A 13,051-nucleotide genomic window follows, 5' to 3' on the forward strand; every position below is an offset into this window, starting at 1 on the left:
TCGAAACACGTAAACAACTTAAGAAACCAGAATTGTCTCAGTAAAAACGAGATTCAAGTTCTAGAATCCAAATAAGTTGCTTGAGTTCTAAAACTTGAACACGTAAAATTTTAAAATTCCACATATGTATAGAGGACGTTCGAGTTTTAGAAATTATATGGTCGAGTTCTAGAATTTGAATAGAGTATTTTTGAAAATTCAAAGTGGTGCAAAAATGTTAGGGGTGAAAAGAGAAATTCTTGAAGATGATAACAACACTAAAAAAGGCCCATATTCAAATATTTCCACCAGCCTCGTAATTGGGCCAGAAGCAAAAGGGAAGTCCAGATTTTTTTGATGTTTTCTCTCCCCACCCCCCGTGAATCTTTTATCCCCCCTGAGTTTCCAATTTTGCCCTTGAAAAAACTTCGGTTCGTAGAAACCGAAGTTTTTTTTTGCCTTGAAAACAAATTTCGGTTTCTAAAAACCGAAATTTACTCTGAATTTGCACTAGAAAAAATTCGGTTTCTGCGAACTGAATTTTTCACAAGGGCAAAATTGGAATATTAGGGGTATAAAAGAAACACGGGGGGCCCGAAGAGAAAACATCGATTTTTTTTTTAACCCAACAATTATAGCTTTACCCCAACATTTTATGTGAACCACCCATTTTACCCTTATATATAAACAAAAACATAAACATTTTATTTTATTTTTTTAAAAGTTTTCCGGTATTCATAAAAAAAATAGTATAGTAAAATTTAAGAAAACAAACCAGAAAACATTACATTTTGTGTGAAATTTTTTCTTTGCATTCTCCATATTTATCTTTTGTTGCTTAATCCTCATCCATTAACCCAATCTCTCCAATAACCTCAATTTCGGAAGTCCATTATGTCACCAAGCCCCCACTAGGAGGGGAAAATTCTCTTCTCCGCCCAAGACTCTTTTTCTTCCAAAAAAAGATTTTTTGGTCATGCATAAAAAGTTCAGAAAATATTTTTCTGAGTTTAATTTTTTCTTTTGGTAGGAAAAGAGGGCTAATGCCCATATTTTTCGAATTTTTTGTAGTGTAAAATATTATTTTCAACAGTAAAATTTTTTAGAAAATACATTCCGAATTATTTTAGTAAGAGGAAAAATTTCTTGTTTGTAAGAAAAAAAGAGTTCTTTAGAAGATTTGTCCCTGAGAAGTTAACTCCCCCTCTGCTTAGTTGACACCCAATCGCTGGATCTGTTTTTTTCATTCCGTATGTAAATTTTTTTGGCTTAAATGCAGTTTTACCCCCCCTATTTTGAAAATTGCGGAATTTTACCCCCCTATTTTAAAATGCGGAATTTTACCCCTCTATTTTATAATTTGTTGGATTTTGCCCCCCACCAAAATTCTGCACAAAATCTGCTTCTGAGCCTCAAGTTCAAAGTTTCGCACAGAATTCAATTTGGATCAATAATTCACCAAACTGGTACCGAAACGACCGCAATCGAGTTAGTTTTCCACAGAATCAAACTCCACTAAATTTGGAGTTACAGAGAGAGATTAATTACCGTTTTAATGAATGTATGTTCAAATTAATTATCGTATGAAAAGCCAATATTATGTATAAAAAAAGCCAATATTAAATTTTTATTTAATTTGTTTTATATCCACTCTACCGGTTGCTCAAACGATAAAAAAATAATGTAGAAATCATTACACTAAAAAAACTCATTTAGACATTTCTATAGGAGATACTCTAATTGCAACTAAACATTCGGGCTCGTTTGAATTACCTTATTTTTTAGCTTATATAAACAGTTTATGCAATATAAATTATGTATTATTCTATTTTATAAGTCTACACTAGTGAAAATTATATTTTTATAATCTATTTTATCGTAAACTACCTTGACAAACTTATAATAATACATAAAAATTGTGTAAACTATTTGCGTAAGCTAAAAATAAGCTTGGCAAAATTTATGCTACCATCTATATAAAACGAATTGGCTTAACTACATATTTGGTCCCTTACATTTATTTTAGGTTTCAATTTGGTCTCTTACATTTAAAAAGTATCATTTTAGTCTCTTACGTTTATTTTAGGTTTCAAGTTAATCATTTCCGTCAATTTTGTACAAGTCGTATTTCACCTATAATATCCATTAAAATACCCTTATTAGTGCATACAGGACAATCACTTGCACATATAGGACCACATCTTCAGCATATATGCAAAGTACTCAATTATTTCAAAGTTGCATTATTGATTGATTGATCAGTTTTTGGATCTCGAAGCAAAACCACTTCATTCTTATCCTATATCTTCTCACATTAACCTGTTTCAAATTTTCATTTTGCAAAGTTACAAAACATGGCTGAAATTTAGTTAGGTATTGGTACGCACATAGTAATAAATAAAATTCAATACAGTATCATATTATATTTATATAAAAAAAAAATTGAATTAATTTTACGTATAAGATATCAGTATTCAACCAAACTACAAAATTACCAACAAATTTTACATAAGTTTAAAAGAGTAAAAATAAAAATATCAAAAGAATTATTGAGTGGCAGTCACAAAGCAACTTTCTTCGACTTTTCCTCATATTTTTTAGCGTGTTGATTAATCCATACATAGTCTTTGACCATATATTCAGCATTTATTCCAAATTTGCATTATTGAGTGAGCAGTTTTGGATTCAATAAGTTCACGCAAAACCACTTATTGCTTATCCTCTTGCTTCACACATAAACCTGTTTCAAATTTTCATTTTGCAAAGTTACAAAAAAATATGGCTGAAGCTGTGATTGAAATTGTTCTTGGGAGTTTAAGTTCCCTGGCTCAAAATGAGATTGGCCTATTTCTTGGTTTTGATCAAGAATTTGAAAAGATTTCCAGCTTGCTCACTACAATCAAGGCTACTCTTGAAGATGCTGAGGAGAAACAATTCACTGATAAAGCTATACAGAATTGGCTGCAAAAGCTGAAAGATGCAGCTCATGTCCTTGATGACATCTTGGACGAGTGTGCCACTAAAGCATTGGAGTTGAAGTACAAAGGATTCAAGCATGGACTCTCTTTGTTATCCTCTTTGAATCCTAAACATGTTGCATTTCGTTACAAAGTTGCTAAGAAAATGAAGAGCATAATGGAGAGACTCGATCAAATTGCTGAAGAAAGGAGTAAGTTTCACTTGCCAGAGACGGCTAGAGAGAGGAGAACTGGAGTCCCTGACCGGCGACAAACCACCTCTACCATTACTCAACCTCAAGTGTATGGAAGAGATGAAGATGTGAAAAAAATTGCAGACTTTTTAGTTGGTCCTGCTGCTGATTCGGATGATTTATCAGTCTATCCAATTGTAGGCTTGGGGGGGCTTGGTAAAACAACACTTGCCCAAAGTATCTTCAACCATGACAGGGTGGTTAAACACTTTGAACTAAGATCTTGGGTATGTGTTTCAGAAGATTTTAGTTTGAAAAGAATGACAAAATCCATTATTGAATCAATATCTGGACATACTTGTGAGGATTTGGAACTAGATCCACTACAGAGAAAGCTTCATGACTTGCTTTACAGGAAAAAATATCTGCTTGTTTTAGACGATGTATGGGATGAAGAGCAAGAGAATTGGCAAAAGTTGAAATCTATATTGGCTTGTGGAGGAAAGGGTGCTTCGGTTATAGTCACCACTCGACTTTTGAAGGTTGCAACAATCATGGGAACAATGACTCCTTATGAACTATCAATGTTATCTGACAATGATTGTTGGGAGTTGTTTAAACAACGGGCCTTTGGAGCAAACGAGGAAGAACTCACCGAGCTTGTGGTCATAGGGAAGGAGATAGTGCAAAAGTGTGGGGGAGTGCCTCTTGCAACAATAGCACTAGGAAGTCTCTTGCGTTTTAAGAGAGATAAAAAGGAGTGGCTCTATATCAAGGAAAGCAAGTTGTGGAGTTTACAAGGTGAGAACGTTGTCATGCCTGCCTTGAGACTAAGTTACTTGAATTTGCCAATTAAACTCAGACAATGTTTTGCCCTTTGTGCACTATTTCCCAAAGATTACATTATAAACAAGCAATTTGTAATTGAACTTTGGATTGCTAATGGCTTTATTTCATCCAATGAAATGTTGGATGCAGAAGATATAGGCAATGATGTGTGGAATGAATTATACTGGAGATCATTTTTTCAAGATATTAGGAAAGATGAATTTTTTGGCAATGTTTTGAGTTTCAAGATGCATGATCTTGTTCACGATCTTGCTCAATCAGTTACAGAAGATGTCTATTGCATTACAGGGGACAATGGTGCACCTACGTCTAAAAGAATACGTCATATCTCAATGTGTGGATGGAATGCATTTAAGGATGTCATTCGGTTTCCCAATATCGAATCTTTGAAGACCTGTATAACTCCAGATGATTATTCTAATGTTGACCAGCTTTTACCTAACATTTTGAAGTGTTATTCTTTGCGAGTGCTTGACTACCATTACAAAGGTAATTTGTCATCTTCAATTGGTCATTTAAGATATCTAAGGTACTTGAATCTTTCTTGTGGTCGCTTCAAAACTCTTCCCAAATCCTTATGTGAATTGTGGAATTTGCAAATTTTGAAGTTAGATCATTGTTTAAAACTTCAAAATTTGCCTAATAATTTGACACGTTTGGAAGCTTTACAACATTTATCTTTGAATGATTGCTCCTCATTATCAAGCTTACCTTCCAATATTAGCAAGTTAACTTCCCTAAGGACTTTAACTATGTATATAGTTGGCAATAAAAGAGGCTCCTATTTGGCAGAATTGGCGCAGCTAAACCTTAAAGGAGAACTTCACCTAAAGCACCTTGAGCGAGTGAAAAATGTAACGGATTCTAAAGAAGCCAATATGTCTAGGAAGTACGTAAACCATTTGCGGTTGTCATGGGATAGAAATGAAGAATCTGAATTGCAGGAAAATGTTGAGCAGATTGCTGAAATGCTTCAACCTCATGCCCAACAACTTCAATTACTTGGTGTAGAAGGATATAGAGGTGAACATTTTCCACAATGGATGTCTAGTCCTTCTTTAAAAGATTTGGAACTCACAGATTGCAAAAACTGTTTATATCTAAAAGAAGAGTCCTCTAATGGTGGAATTGCAGGTGGATTTATAGCTTTGGAAAATCTATTGTTAAATAAGATGTCAAAATTGATAAGCTTTTCAAGAGATCAGGTTGCAGAAAACATGTTTACATGCCTTTCAAAACTTAAAATCATCGGGTGTCCTAATTTGTTAGGTTTGCCTTTTCTTCCAGCTCTCAAGAAGCTAAGTGTGAGAGGGAATTGCAGTTGGGAGTTGTTAAGCTCAATCCACAAACTCCATAACCTTGAATCTCTCTATCTTGAAGACAATGAAGAGGTATCTTGCTTTCCAGACAATATGCTAAGTAATCTTACTTCTCTTAAAGAACTAATGATTAGGAATCACTCCAAACTTAAGTTACTCCCAATTGAAACCATTAACCCCTGTGTACTCTGGTCATTGTCAATTGAAAATTGTGAGAACCTGGAGTCATTGAAAGATGAAGCATTGCAAGGGTTGCATTCTCTTTTGTATTTAGAAATCTTGAAATGTCCAAAGTTCAATCTTTCAGCAGGTTTTGGATACTTAACATGTCTTAAGGGATTGAGAATCGGCAATTTCTCTGATATGAGTGGTTTTTCAGAGGCTTTACAACACATGACGGCTTTGCGAATCCTAGAATTGAGTGAACTTCCAAATCTTACATCCTTACCTGACTGTTTGGGTAACCTTGGCTTGCTTCGTGCATTAAGTATTGAAGAATGTCCGAACCTAATGTGTCTTCCAACGACCATCCAGCGTCTCAGTGGTCTTCAAACTTTGGATATTCAGGCTTGCCATCCAGAGTTAGCAAATAGATGTAAAAAGGAAACAGGGGAGGATTGGCCAAAAATAGCTCATGTGGAGTATCTTTCTATCAGTAAGTGATTTGTGTGGTTCGCTATAAATGAGTTTTTGTCCATTTTCAATTTGTGAAGTATCTTATTATCAGTAATCCTTGTTATACATCTTCAATTTTAATTAGCTTCGTTAATGAACACGTATATATATAGTCCATCATAAGCACTTGTCATCATATATTATTCAAATTTAAAAAAGATTAAGGATTTAATTGGTAGATATCTACTCACGCTATTTTTCTATGTTACTTTCTAAAAATATCTTTTAAATTATAAAACATATGATGTGGAATGTGATTTCAGAGTATATCTGTAAAACTTTTTTTAGTCTCACAATGCAAAAAAAAAAACTCAAAATTTAAGTGGACATATAATTTAAAGTGTCCAACATCAATTATAAGGTAAATGATTTGTGTGGTTAGCTATAGAAGTTTTTTTTTTTCTTCATGTTTATCTTACTCAATTGTTCTTCTTTTATAGATGATGAATATGTGTGATCCATTCAGCATGAGTTCCTTCAATCTGAGCAAACAAAGAGTTCAGCGTATGTACAGTCCTCATATCCTTTACTTTTTAATTCCTTGTGTACTTGATTTAACTGTTTTGCTATTAATGTGTTAAAAGTTATGAAGTTAACACTGCCAAAAGAGTGTTATAAACTGCATCACTACAGTCACTCTAATTGGGCTGGATGCCCCGATTCGCGCTGTTCCATCAGCCGATATTGATTCTTTTTAGGAGATTCTTTGATCAATCGCCGCTGAAAGAAGCAATCCACCATTGCTTGTTCAATTTATGAAGCGGAATATCGTGCATTGGCTTCAGCCACCCGTGAATTATAGTGGCTATGTTATTATCTTGTTGATTTGGGAGTTGTGTTTTCTAAACTGGCTTAATTTATACTGTGATAACAAAAGTGCTTTTTGTATTGCAGCTAACCCCATCTTTCACAAATGGACAGAACATATTATTGAGATTGATTGTCAATGGTACGAGTACGAGAGAAGCTTTCCATTCGACCTCATGAAGTTGCTGCCAATTTCTTCATCAAATCAAATAGCAAATCATTTCATCAAAGCTCTTCCTCCACAATCTTTCTTCCATCCCATTGCCAATCTTAGACTTGTGGGCTGTGGCACACTATTACAAAATAAGTAGTTAGTTAGTTAGTTCCCTTTCTGTTACAAAGTTAGTTAGAGAGAATTTGAATTGGTTATGCATTTTTATATGTTCTTCTCCTATAGACAGAATTTGTATTAATTACTTACTGAATCATTGAATAATGTTGTTTTCATGTTGATTTCTCTCCATGATCCGAGTGAGTTCTTAGTTCATATCAACACATTATAATTTAATTAATAAAAATTACATAAAAAAAAACAAAACATTGAAATTTCTTAGCAAATAATGTTTATAAATATACACTTCACAAATATTTCTTGTAATCACAGTTTATATCTAATTAACACCTATACCTCTTTCTCCTTGTTATCACTAAGAATTGAGTTGATTGTATAAGAATCAATTCTAGATGATTCCTGTTTCACCCATTGTACAACCCTCTCTGCTTCAATACTTACTTTCTTCTCCTCTTCCAAAGCTTTCTTCAACCTCTTTTCTTGTTCTTTGACAGAAAAAGTGGTCATATCAGATAATAATATTTCATCATTCTTTTTCCATTCAACTTGGTCAGAACTTGAAACTCCTCTGGTTTCTTGAAACAACACATTTCTTGGTGGAGAAGCAAAAGCAACATGAAGTTGATCCTTGTGAGTACTCTGGTTCCATATCATATATATGTGGATTAAAACTAACAATTTTTTGAAAACTTACTTATGGATAATTTTGTTGATATTATTTGATCTCTCTGTATGAATGCAACAATATATTTTCTTCTCTTCTCTTCTCTTCTCTTCTCTGTGTAAACATAAAAATATATCCCATCAAATTTCACAATCTAATCGGAGTACACATTCCACAAAATCAGCACACACAAAACAACCAACTTATAAAGAAATTAAACAAACTAAATCCATAATAATCAGACTTCAGAGTGAGTTAATTAAAAAGTATATATTTTGCCACTTTCAAACTGGTAACACCATGTTAAGCTTGTATTTGTCATTAGAGTCCCACATCGATTACATATAATAAAACATGAGTTAAATATTATAGAAGGGGCAAAATTCAAACAATTATAAAATAAGAGGGTTAAAATTCCGAATTTTAAAATAAGGTATAAAATTTTGATTAAATCAAAATAGGGAATAAAACTACATTTAAGCCTTAAAACAACTATCTAATTAATGATGAAGTACTCTAAGAACAAGTATCCAGATTTTAAATTCTATTTTTTTCATGTCGTCCTTGAGTCAAAGAGACCATTGGTGATTTCATTTCAAGTTTCAACAATGATGTGATTTCTAAATCGGTGGAAGGTGTACTTTTAAAAGTGAAGTTGTTGTAAAGAAATGTTTAAGATGTATTTCAGCTCTTGCGGAACATTATGCTAGCAACATGTTATTACCTAAAGAGATGAATGAAATTTATGTGGATATATTCTGGTGAATATCTGAGTGGAAATAAGAACAAAAAAAAATGTCAAGCTTTGGAAGGTACTGAAATATAACATATTTATTAGAAATCACCTAATAAAATTGACATAGGAAAATGTCAAGCTTTGGAATGGAATTCATGTGGATATGTTCTTGGTGTTGTTGTGTTTGTATATATTATTATTGTTGTTATAAGAAAATGGCATGTTGTTCCATTTGCTTTGTACATTGTGGTCAATCGGCTGCGGTTTCATATATTTGTCATTTAATTGCCTTTAGTTATGGCAATTCTTAATCTCTTGCGTTTAGTTAACATTTTATATGTGTCATAAGCCATTCATATAAATTCCTTAAAAAAAAAAGTCATTCATATAAATGACAATAACTCGAAGATTTTTACCCAAACTCCACTATCAAGACCAATGATTAATTTTACCACCGAATCGGTTTCATTTGATTTGTTTCATGATTTTAAGTTTTGCGTTATAATCACTATAACAAGCTTTATCTTGAATTTTATTTATTTTGTAATATTATACTTATATTGAATATTAACATTCAATATTTGATGTAGAGTAATAAGTCGGAGTAGCAAACAAGTTCTTCGATAGCCAAGTTTTTGGCCAATGTAAGACCTCTATAAACAACATAAAGTTTCCCAAGCATCATGTTAGACGACTCACGAATGAAGTCAGAAAAGTCTGGTAAGTAAAAATCTAAATTGTATCTGATAAGACCCTCATAACTAGCTCTAATCGGGGAACCTAAACAACTACCGTCAACGTTGAGCATCACACAAGAGAAGTTTTCATTGTTCCATTTGATGAACCTGTACCAACGTGATTAGAGGAGAAAAAAGATGTGAAAATCTCGACCAAGCTCTGGATGTTGAAGGATAGCTGATTTAAAGACAAGATTCATTGTTTAAATAAATTAAATTATGATATCTCCATATACACCAAACACCGGCCGATAAGGAATTAGCTTGGGAACCCATGGAGCCGACCTTGAGTCAATCATGTGCGTCAATTAAAGAGAAGAAAGTTCAGTCATTGAATTCAATGTGGTGCCAAAGGTTTCTAGAGAATGTATAGTCCTGAACACAATGAAGGAAAATCGTTTCCTGGAGGCCACATCGAGTAAAAATAGAGGAAGTGTCCAACTTCCAATGATTGAGTAAGGATAAAGCAAGAACCGAATTATGACAAGCTAACCGTAAGAAAAAGATGATCTTCGCATGTAACTATTTTACTTTAAATAAAATGCAGAAAGTCAAAAGTTTAGAAATAAAAAGATGATATTCGAATGTAACTACTCTACTTTATTTTATGTGCGCAACAAATTTGAATTGTGTTAAATTATTTTTGTAATAAAAATAAATTTAAATGTATATTGGTCTTCATATTTTCATAAAAGTAAAAATTAGATCCCTTATTAAAAAAAAATGATTTTTTGGGTTTATTTTTTTTCCCCAAAATTTAGTCATTATTTAATTATTGGCATTTTAATTTTTGAAGTAGCAAAATTTGTTACACAGATTTTTATAGACAAAAAAATTTGGAGTCACTTATTAAACATATTAGTGTAATTTATAATTTTTTGTGTTAGATAATTATCAGGGCCGGTCCGGAGTATTTGGAGGCCCTGTTTGAAAATTTTAAATGGATTTTTAATAAAAATAATTTTTTTTTAAAAGTCATTCTCTATTTAAATTGTAAATAACATAAAAAATAGTCATCATAGTAAATAACATCTAAAAGCGACATATTTTAATCAATGACATTAAAATACATCTTCAATCTAATATAATTATCAACTTTACATTTTCTTGGGGAAAAAAAACTTTCTTGTAATGTTGCTTCTTTTTTTACAATCAACCGAAAATTATTTATAAAATTAATAGCGTGTTTATTAAATATTTTATTTTTTGAGTTATAAAATATTTTTAGTAGTAACAAAGTCATTAATTTTTTTTACATATATAAATTTTTTAATAGACCGATATAAATAATTAGGGGCCCTAAATGTTTGAGGCCCTGTGCGGTGGCTCACCTTGCACACCCACAGGGCCGCCCCTGATAATTATGAAATTTGAAATATTAAAATCTTAATTTTTATAGTCACTTTTTAACCCGTGCTTGGCACGGGTCCGGATACTAGTTGAACAAAACACTAGCCATCTACCATGCATGATTCTTTTCGGCGGGATTCTAGGGTGGGAGACCATAACAGGTCTCTCACCAATGCACCACATATTTTATCCATTTGATTCAATGTGATACATGATATTATGGTGTACTGTCAATATTATATAATTTTTTTTCTTTCTATTTTTTCATTTTTTTGTATAGCAATATTTTTTAGGTCGAAATTGGGCCTTCATATATAGTCCAATAGGTCGTCTAACGGGAACAAAAAGTTATCCATTAAACAGGAAAAATCCTATTTTAAATTAAAAAAAAATGATGCCCTAAATTTAGCTTGATAAATTGGACCTAAAACCGTCCATACCTGCTCAATGCTCACCCCTAATTATCCTTTAATTCCTTCAATTATCTATGGTAACTCCCACGTATAAAATCATACAATTCATTTTACTCTCTAAAATTCAATTTGAGTCTCAAGTTATTACTCTAATTATTATTACTTAATATTTAAAGTGGAATATTATACCGACTGTGTTTATTTAAAGAGCATGTGTATTAGTTTTGATTTCATAAAATGCGGTCAAAGTAGGTTGGCTTTTGGATTAGTTCTTTATTGGCTTAATTTCCACCTTGTTGCGTTGTTCCTTTTGGCAGGTTTTGCATTGTTTAAGTGCCTCTTTGGCTACTGTGGAGTGTGAACGGTGTTCTTGGAATTAGCTTCTTCTAGGAAGGCACCCACCATCTGATTGCGTTGTTTCTTATATTGCCTCTTGTAGTTTCTATATTTCTATATTGCCTCTCTTGAATCTTTTAATGTGTAAAATTTGATTTTTTTTCTTTATAGAGACAAAAGAATTGTTATATATAGCCCACCACAAATATCTCAAATTTTATTTTGAATTTTTACAAAAAAAAAAATGTAAACAAGTTTTGATCACCAAATATTTTCTATCACAATTTTTTATCATTGTTTTATATCAACTCATGTGTAGTTCGAAATTATGAAATTTTTTCGCCATCATATTTAGTACATAATAGAATGTTAGTATATTGTAAGAGTTTAACTTATTTTTTTTACAAAGGTTGAATTCAATGTGAACTTTTTAGTTCATTTAAATCATCTTATTGTTAAAAATTTCTAAATTTGTGCAGAAGAGATTATTATAATATTATAATATGAATACAAAAATTCATTCAAAAATATTAAGAGTATGCATTAGTTGATTTAAAAATAAGAACAAAAAATTCGGAAGTAAAATATTTAGAAGACGAATATTTTTAAGAAATAAAAATAAAATGTAAGATATTATTCAGCGTGTGAGTGCATATAGGAACAGATCATATTCAGCATCTATACACGGAAATAAAAAATCTCAAAAGAATTGTTAAAGCGCATCACGCATTATTAAAGCAACTTTCTTTTCCTTTCTTTTTATTCTTTGCTTTTTATGTGTGTGTTTAGTATGATAGTGCATATAGACCACATCATCAACATCTATCCACAGTAGTACTCAATTATTCCAAAGATGCATTATTGAGTGATCATCTTTTGGATCCAATAAGTGCACGCAAAACAACTTCTTGCTTATCCTCATTGCTTCACACACATTGACCTGTTTCAAATTTTCATTTTTGCAAAGTTAAAAAAACATGGCTGAAGCTGTGATTGAAACTGATACAAAAGAGAAATTCTTGAAGATGATAACAACACTAGAAAAGGCCCATATTCAAATATTTCCACCAGCCTCGTAGTTGGGCCAGAAGCAAAAGGGAAGTCCAGATTTTTTTTCCCACCCCAACAATTATAGCTTTATCCCAACATTTTGTGTGAACTATCCATTTTATCCTTATATATAAACTAAAACATAAACATTTTATTTTATTTTTTTTAAAAGTTTTCCGGTATTCATAAAAAAAATAGTATAGTAAAATTTAAGAAAACAAACCAGAAAACATTTATTAAGTTTTCCGGTATACATTTTGTGTGAAATTTTTTCTTTGCATTCTCCATATTTATCTTTTGTTGCTTAATCCTCATCCATTAACCCAATCTCTCCAATAACCTCAATTTCGAAAGTCCATTATGTCACCAAGCCCCCACTAGGAGGGGAAAATTCTCTTCTCCGCCCAAGACTCTTTTTCTTCCAAAAAAGATTTTTTGGTCATGCATAAAAAGTTCAGAAAATATTTTTCGAGTTTAATTTTTTCTTTTGGTAGGAAATGAGGGCTAATGCCCATATTTTTCAAATTTTTTGTAGTGTAAAATATTATTTTCAACAGTAAAATTTTTTAGAAAATACATTTCGAATTATTTTAGTAAGAGGAAAAATATCTTTTTTGTAAGAAAAAAAGAGTTCTTTAGAAGATTTGTTCCTGAGAAGTTAACTCCCCCTCTGCTTAGATGACACCCAATCGC

The 13,051-nt window shown here is 32.0% G+C and overlaps 1 protein-coding gene across 6 annotated transcripts; it reads left to right on the forward strand.

Moving 5' to 3' along the window:
- The first annotated feature begins 2,318 nt into the window (after positions 1-2,318).
- On the forward strand, positions 2,319-7,233 carry LOC123907552 (putative disease resistance protein RGA1). Of its 6 annotated transcripts, none has more exons than XM_045957864.1 (4): positions 2,615-4,468; positions 4,772-5,953; positions 6,414-6,477; positions 6,868-7,233. In XM_045957864.1, exons 1-3 carry the CDS (start codon positions 2,758-2,760, stop codon positions 6,428-6,430), a joined length of 2,910 nt encoding a protein of 969 aa, XP_045813820.1. In that variant the 5' UTR covers positions 2,615-2,757; the 3' UTR covers positions 6,431-6,477; positions 6,868-7,233. The 6 variants fall into 6 exon arrangements, with proteins under 6 accessions (XP_045813815.1, XP_045813817.1, XP_045813818.1 ...); XM_045957865.1 differs by having other exon boundaries at positions 6,895-7,233; XM_045957859.1 differs by having other exon boundaries at positions 2,319-5,953.
- Positions 7,234-13,051: the final 5,818 nt, after the last annotated feature.

Source organism: Trifolium pratense, linkage group LG2 (genome assembly GCF_020283565.1).
Source record: "Trifolium pratense cultivar HEN17-A07 linkage group LG2, ARS_RC_1.1, whole genome shotgun sequence".
Lineage (NCBI taxonomy): Eukaryota > Viridiplantae > Streptophyta > Magnoliopsida > Fabales > Fabaceae > Trifolium > Trifolium pratense.